The 7,992-nt window shown below is 35.5% G+C and overlaps 1 protein-coding gene across 3 annotated transcripts; it reads left to right on the top strand.

Moving 5' to 3' along the window:
• The first annotated feature begins 650 nt into the window (after positions 1–650).
• Positions 651–7,716, top strand: LOC108999170 (calmodulin-binding protein 60 A-like). 3 transcript variants are annotated; one of them, XM_018975975.2, is made up of 8 exons: positions 651–827; positions 1,016–1,134; positions 1,943–2,021; positions 4,409–4,461; positions 4,569–5,059; positions 5,547–5,707; positions 6,467–6,670; positions 6,759–7,716. In XM_018975975.2, exons 2-8 carry the CDS (start codon positions 1,040–1,042, stop codon positions 7,386–7,388), a joined length of 1,713 nt encoding a protein of 570 aa, XP_018831520.1. In that variant the 5' UTR covers positions 651–827; positions 1,016–1,039; the 3' UTR covers positions 7,389–7,716. The 3 variants fall into 3 exon arrangements, with proteins under 3 accessions (XP_018831520.1, XP_018831519.2, XP_035542766.1); XM_018975974.2 differs by having other exon boundaries at positions 652–808; XM_035686873.1 differs by lacking the exons at positions 651–827; positions 1,943–2,021 and having other exon boundaries at positions 1,029–1,134.
• The last annotated feature ends 276 nt before the right edge of the window (positions 7,717–7,992 follow it).

The raw sequence follows: 7,992 nt of genomic DNA, 5'->3' as shown, positions 1-7,992 counted from the left end.
ATTGCAATAACATGTGTAATTTGTTTTATTTTATTTTACCAAAGGGAAGAATCCGATGTTACAAATCGAAGGATTACTTAAAAAAAAAAAAAAAGGAATGGGAGTGGACCCATTGTTTGGCAATAGATGTAAGTACGTTTAGATATTGAACTGAGTTGATAAAATATTATTAGAATATTATTATTTATTATTATTATTATTATTATTATTTTAAAATTTAAAATATTTATTATATTTTGTGTTAGAATTTAAAAAAATTATAATGATAAGTTAAGATGAATTGAGATAAATTTAATTTCCAAACGAAGCTTGGTGAGTTCGGATCTCAAATTTATCTCAACTGATTATTATAATTTATTTAAATTTTAATATAAAATATAATAAATAATTTAATTTTTTAAATTATAAAATAATAATAATATTAAAAAATAATATTTTATTATTTCAACTCAATTCAATTTAATATCTAAATCCAACCTATAGTCATATAGATGAGTGGTTTGGTCACGTAACGCGCCAAAAAGATAGATATATACTCACCGAAACCCGCGTCTTTCTGTGGGTGGGGACCCCCCAACTCTCAACCAAGTCCGTAACGCGCTTTGAATTGGGCCCCACAAACTCCATAGTCCTCCCTAATCTATCTCTCATGCTCGATCCTCAACGCTTCCACTCTGCCATGCCAAATAGCCATTTGAGGCGTTTTGGTTTGGACCCAAAGGGCCAAAAGAAGATGAATGGGATTATGGGAGAGCCTCAGGGCCGAGAAGCATCCCAGACGCAACCAAATTTAGACAATGGATTCTGGGTAGAAAGATGACACACAAGTACTTGAATGATTTTGGAGTTTACTTCTTAATTGTCATTTATTAGGATGGTTGTGTGTGTGTGTGTGTGTGTGTGTATATATAGCTGTCTAGTCTGCTTATTATTGCTGCGCCGCATGTTTTCTCTTTGGATATTGTTGTTTTTTTGTTGTTGATGTCCATGGTTTGCTGCAACACCCACCGAACAGTGTTGTGGGTGTTGCTGGGCTTTCATGATGTCGCAGAAGAGGCAGCAAGAGGACGTGAAGGTCCGGCCAGAGGGGAGTTCTTCCGAGGATAAGCGTAGGAGGATTCCTACCTTGAAGAAGTAAGAGGGACTTATTTGATACTAGCTCTCGATTTCTTTTCTCTCTATTGTTGCTATGCTATGGTTAGTAGAAATCAGTGGACTATTATATGCGAAAGGAAGTGGGTTGTGCTTTTTTAATGAAAATTGTTGACCAGTGTCATTCATTACTGTGATATATGGTGTGAACCGAACTGGTGGTAATAACTGAACTGTGTTTTCTTCTCTTGTGGAAAGTTTGCTTAAATGCGTATCGTCCATTCGGAATTTGATTGCTGCTCGCTTTGTTATCTTGGAGAAGTGATGCCAATGGTCCTTCGACAAAATTAAACCTTCTTTCCTTTAAAACAAACGGTGGAGGGTAAGGTCGGAGTTCCAGTACTGTACGGGTGTGGGTTTGGACTACTAATGTTGTTTCTTTTGTTTTCTAGAAAAGGTTATGAGCGCTATAAATTCTGGGGGAAGATAGTAGAAAAATGGTCTCCGATTGAAGAATGGCTATGTTGAGTATGCTTAGTGAAAATTGCTTTTCCCTTTAGATGTCAGTGCTTTCGGCTCAATGTATTGGATACATTATTTTAGGATCGCCATTTATAGGTAGGTATTAAGTTTTAAAATTTTGACGAGCAGTAAATAAGATAGGAGAGAGCTATTGATGATAAATGTACTGAGTATGAAGTGGGTTACTTTTGATGTTAGCAAATTTTCTAGCAACTTCTGTGAATTTGATGATACACTGGACCAGACTGACTTATAATAACACTGGACGAAACGTGTGACCCTGTTTCCCATAAATTTGATTGCTAATGATTTTGTTAATGATATTCAGTGTGGTTTTGGAGGTTATGAGGAGGCAATCAGTCCATCATTTGCTGGAGCCGATTCTAGAGCCTTTGATTCGTAAAGTCGTAAGTTATCTTTTTTAGATACATTTCTTCTTTATAAGTAAGAAATACATTTTTATTAAATAGAAGGAAATAGGCGATGCCCATGTACATACAAAAGAAAACTCCTAAATACATTTTAAGAAGCAGAAAACAACAACAAAAAATCATGAGCAGAAGCTCCGTTAATCAATAAAGTAGAAAACCAAAGCAATAAAGAGTGCACAAACAAATTCCGAAGTTCCTCCAAAGTACAATCCTTATCATTGAAATACCGCTCATTCATTTCCGTCCAAACACACCACATGAGACAAAGAAACCATCTTCCAAACTGCATCCACTTGAGAGCAACCGTGTAGCCCGTTCCAACACGCAAGAAGATCAATCACACTCAAAGGCATCATCCAAGCCAGCCCGATTCTACAAAAAATCCCATCCCACAAAACCCTTGCCGCCTCACAATGCAAAAGTAAATGATCCACAGATTCTCCATGCTTCTTACACATGAAACACCAATCCATAACAATGAAACCACACTTCTTCAAATTATCCGTCATCGAGATTTTCTCAAGAGAGGGAGTCTATATAAAAAAAAGCAACTTTAGTAATTTGCTGGGCTATTTATATTGAACTTAAAATTTGTGTTAGAATACTTCTTTTCTCTGTCCATGCTAATTCAATTGGAAGTATAATTCTGAATATATAATTGGTGGGTTTTTTAAATGAATTTGATAAACCCCGCATTAATTTAATATTGATAGATGTCATCTGTATAGACCCTTCTAAGCATCGTTGATGTAAGTTACTACCATGGCTTTGCAAGTTGCAGCTAACATGCATGTCAGCCCACTCTATGATGGCACTCACTATAGGCTGCCCACCGGTATCTTCCATTGTCTGATGACTTTGCTCTTATTACTAAGCAAACATTTTAATTGGTCCATATTCTCAGTCATGGTTGCCACTTTTATGAGATCGAGTTTCATGGTATAATGCAATAAATACCATATATGGAGGATACATTAATTTTGTAGAAGCTATAGAGCTTATGAATTCAGTTTTTGGGATTCTAACATACATCTGGATTCTATGTTAGACACAGTGAACTTCATCTAACATAATTTTACAGAAATTTCCTTTCCTTCAAGAATGGCGAAGCTTATGATCATATCATTACCTCATAAATCCCCAAGGTTCCTAACTTGATACATAAGGATTTTAAACATGTCAGAACCATACTGTGCTGACTGCTGCAGCTCTTTGTGCCTTGGCAATTGGTTTTCTGTTTGCTATATTATTGGTTAAAATAGTGATAATATAGAGATGTGATGGTACTGTTTTTCTCTAGTCTATTTCTTAATTTTCTGTAGTTTGTAAATTCATGTCGTTTGAGTTGTTTAATTTTTCACTCGCACCTTTCTTGCAATTATTACGAATTTAGTTTTACTTGCAACCTTCCACACATACACTGCACATTTAAAAAGATCTCAGAGCTCAATTTAATATGATTCCTTTGTGAGTTTGAGGATTTCTGTAGCACAAGAGCACTGTTGTGGCCATAAAGAATCACATGGTTCTAAATAATTGTTTGATCTACCGAAGAAATTATGACCAACTATTGCCAAGTCTTGTTCATGTTCTTTATGTGTGCCGTTGTTTCTAAAATCAGTTGCAAATATTGTCTTCTTTCTAAGTTATGGGGTATGGAGGTGACTGGAAATCATTCTGTGAATTGAAGCACTAAGGGCTAGTTCACAAGTGTTCTATATTTCCTTCACAAACATCACTCAAACACGAAACACTTTTTAATTTCAAATCTTCAAAATTTTCATTTAATCATTACCTAATCATTACAACTTTTCCAAACTCCCAAACAAAACAGAAAAAATAATACAACTTTCTAAAATTTCAAAACAAAAAGAATATTAAAAAATTATATTCAAACAATTTTTTAACTTTATAATATTTTTATTCAAAATTTTCTCTTTCCTTTTCCAAAATCCAATAAAACATCTTAAGGGCTCATTTGGGGAGTGAGATGAGATGAGAATTTTGTGAATAATAGTAAGATAGCTTGTGAATAGTAGTGAGATAGTTTGAGTGAAAATTTTGTATTTAAACTATGTTTGTGAAAGAGATGGGATAAGTGAGATGAGATGAGAATTTGGGATCAGATCTATTTCCAAACAAGCCCTAACTTAAACTATTTCACTACTATTCACAAACCACTTCATTACTATTCATAGATATTCTGAGATATTCTGAGTGTCCAAACGAGCCCTAAGTTGTCAATTCTATGAGTTGTTAGCTCCCTTATCTTGCAATTGTTTCTGTTCTAAATTTATATTGGTAATAGTTTCAATTGGTGGTTGTATAGTTGGTCAATACTCAATGATGTTATGCGTTAACAGGTCAGAGAGGAAGTTGAATTGGCCCTAAGAAAGCATTTGAACAGCATGAAACAGTAAGAAATGATACTCTGGTGATTAAGATTTTTTTTCAAACGTTATATTGTTAACTTCCCTAAGCAATAAGATTCAATAGATGATGCATTTCTACCATACTGTTCAGGAATTGTGGGAATGATGTTCATGTCTCTGAGTCAAGAAGCCTACAGCTAAAGTTCGTTAACAACCTCTCTCTTCCAGTATTTACTGGAGCTCGAATCGAAGGAGATGATTATTCTAACATACAAGTGGCTTTAGTTGATATTCTTACTGGGCAAACTGTAAAATCTGGGTCAGAATCCTCTGCTAAGGTGGAAATTGTAGTTCTTGAGGGTGACTTTGATGGTGATGAGAATGAGAATTGGACTGCTGAAGAGTTTAAGAACAACATTGTGAGAGAAAGGGAAGGAAAAAAACCCCTACTTACAGGAGATGCGTTTGTAAATCTTAAAGAGGGCACTGGTTTAGTGAGTGAGATATCTTTTACAGATAATTCAAGCTGGACAAGAAGCCGTAGGTTCAGGCTAGGTGCAAGAGTTGTTGATAACATCAATGGAACAAGAGTAAGAGAAGCAAAGACAGAATCCTTTATTGTCAGGGATCACCGTGGAGAATGTGAGTACTTGTTTTCAATATTCTTTTGCTTTGATTTATAAAAAATCCAACTTCAAGATGTATAATGTTAGTCTTTGTTATGGCTGAAAACTCTCTTATTACTTATCAAAAAGAAAATATATTTTCATCATGATGAAATTTTATTTTGAATGTTCAAGTTCTTTGTTTGACTATTTTCTATTATATTACTTTCCCATCCTTTTGTGCTCTCTGCTCGTTAGTGCTATCGATTCATGCAACGTATCAAATAGCTACCCAAAAATATTGAATTCACATCATTATGTATAGAGTCTAATTGGAAAGTTAAGTTATTCTATTAATTTGATCTTGTGATTTGAACAAGTTATTATCGTGTCTTCCATGACTTTCTTCTATAGCTTATAAAGTATACACCTAAACTTAGTTGACAAAAATAGTGAGCATCTTAGGTTTCTAAAGTAACTGAGATCAAATGAAACTCCATTGTAACTTCTGATTCTGGTTGCAGTGTACAAGAAACATCACCCTCCTTCTCTGTACGATGAAGTATGGAGATTAGAGAAGATTGGCAAAGATGGAGCTTTCCATAAGCGTTTGAGTCGGGAAAACATCAACACTGTGAAGGATTTTTTGATCCTACTCTTCATAGATCCTTCAAGGCTCCGAAACGTAATTATAAGTACACTTACCTCTATTAATTTTCCTTCCGAACAATATCTACTACTTTTTTTTTGTAAGTACTACTTTATCTACTACTTTAACCACACTTACCTCTATCTACTACTTAATGTCCATAATTTTTGTTTAAGGTACTATTACCAGTGTCTAAATGTCCTGTGAAGGATGGTGTACTGTTGTATTGATTCACTTGTCTATACATGTTAAAAATCTGAAAACAACAAAGAGTTTACTGGTTTTAAAAGCCCTATTGTTTTATTGAGGATAATGGATACACTTGGGTGCTTTCCAAGGGAAAATTTTGTTGGTGCACTAGTGGGATAAAGGGATTTTGATTTTAGCTTCTGTGTTTTAGTCAGATCATGATGTGTGTCAATGTTGAACATGAATAGACATGGCTAGAGTTGCATCTTCAGTTATTTTTACATTGGCATGGTGCATGACTTAGAAATGTCTCAATTGTGATTGGTCTGGTGAATCCTTCTTGGATGGTTCAGACACCAACATGTGTGCGTTTATTTCTAGAGTAAAGTCTGCAGCTAGGGTTAGGTTCTGTCTCTTGGAATCAAGACTTTGAATCGGTGTTCTTGGTGAAACCTATGAACCAATGTTCAGACATTGAGCTTCTGCAGACAAACTGAACAGCACTGACTGCTTTTCACGAGAATTTTCAAAAGCTTCAGAAAAAATGGATTAAAGTCTCCTCTCTTTGAATATAGTAATTATGGCAATTGTTTTGGACATGTGTAGATACTTGGCACAGGTATGTCAGCTAAGATGTGGGAAGTCACCGTGGAGCATGCTCGGACGTGTATACTTGATAAGAGGATGCACGTGTACCCTCCAAATTCTCAAGAAAAAACTGGTGTGGTTTTTAATGTTGTGGGAAAAGTGATGGGACTATTTTCAGAAGGCCAATATGTTCCTGTTGATAAGCTTTCAGAAACTGAGAAGGCACTCTTCTTATTACCTCAGATCTGGTTTATTTTCATTGTTGTCTCCCTTTATGTCTGACTTCTTATAATCAACTTTTTTCCCTCAGGCTGAGGCCCACAACTTGGTGATTTCTGCATTTGAACACCGGGGGGAAGTCATCACTTTTGATGATGAAGCCTCTCTTGTGGGTGGCTCATCACAGTTAACCAATGTTCTTTATGCCGTGAACTCACCGAGGACAGAGAGTTCTAATGGGAGCAAGTTTTTGGCTTCTCACAAGATTGGTGGCTTTGATTATACACAACAAAGCGCTTCTTCTCCTGATATCATTTCATCCATCTATTCCGTTGGGAGCACAAGTGGTTTGGATGATTATGCCTTGCCCAGTATTGATGGCATGGGTCTAAGATATGACCAGGCTTTGAGTTTCCCAGGCCAAGTCACCAACTCCCTGATTTGCGACACAGCGCCTATGTCTCAAGCTTTCTGTGATGAGGATCATCTACAATTTTTTGATACTGATCTCAACCCTCCGAATTTAGTATCACAATCGGATCTTCAGAATGCTGTCGACAACTTCCTGTTGGCACGTTCTACACCTGTTGCTGCTGTTGGTAAAGCTCAGAGGAGATGGACAAAGCTTTTCAGTGTGCTAAAATGGTTCTCAATAAGGAGGACTGTGGCTTTAAAAAGAAACAGGATTCGGGAAACTCCGAAATACAGTAATGGATTATGAAAAGAAGTGACAACAAAATGGTTTGATTATATTTGTAAGTTTGGAAAATAGTGTTGGTGAGTGCTGCCGATTAAATTTTTGCATGCAGTTGTAGAGAGACATTTGTAAGTCTCATTAGATGTATATACAAAGACACTTATAAAAAAAAAAGATGTATATACAAAGATAGTTCCAAGTATCTTCGGCAGATGCTGGAAGATTAGAGAAATATCTTTCTGTTTAGTTCAAGTTGTAAATATGTAGATCTTTGTTACAGAATTAATAAAGTTTCTGGCATTGGTTGCTGCTCAAACAAGAAAGCAGTAATGCCAGGATGCTTAATATTTTCTAGGTTGCTTGCCAAGAATATAGTTTTGGATGAAATTATTTGATTAATAATGGTATTGTTAACTAAATTTTTTTCCTTGGATTTTATGGCTCACTTGGTTTCGTCCTCCAAATTACTGTATAAGATAATCGTGCAACCGTCCATGAACGTCAAAATTATTAATTATATTTGTCAGTGTGTGAATAGTAATCCCACATTGCTGATGTGAAACTCTTGTATAGCACAACACATTACTATATAAATAATTACAGTCCGTCTAAGTACAGGCACTTTAGT

The sequence above is a fragment of the Juglans regia genome, chromosome 2 (genome assembly GCF_001411555.2).
Source record: "Juglans regia cultivar Chandler chromosome 2, Walnut 2.0, whole genome shotgun sequence".
Taxonomy (NCBI): domain Eukaryota; kingdom Viridiplantae; phylum Streptophyta; class Magnoliopsida; order Fagales; family Juglandaceae; genus Juglans; species Juglans regia.
Note: the sequence above shows the minus strand (reverse complement) of the source record. Positions and strands in the feature narration are given on the sequence as shown.

Excerpts from the sequence above, each read along its gene's own strand:
- LOC108999170 (XM_018975974.2), top strand. The coding sequence starts at position 680 with ATGCCAAATAGCCATTTGAGGCGTTTTGGTTTGGACCCAAAGGGCCAA. Across the intron at positions 2,022-4,408 it reads AGCCTTTGATTCGTAAAGTC|GTCAGAGAGGAAGTTGAATT; the intron begins GTAAGTTATCTT and ends ATGCGTTAACAG. Across the intron at positions 4,462-4,568 it reads CATTTGAACAGCATGAAACA|GAATTGTGGGAATGATGTTC; the intron begins GTAAGAAATGAT and ends CATACTGTTCAG.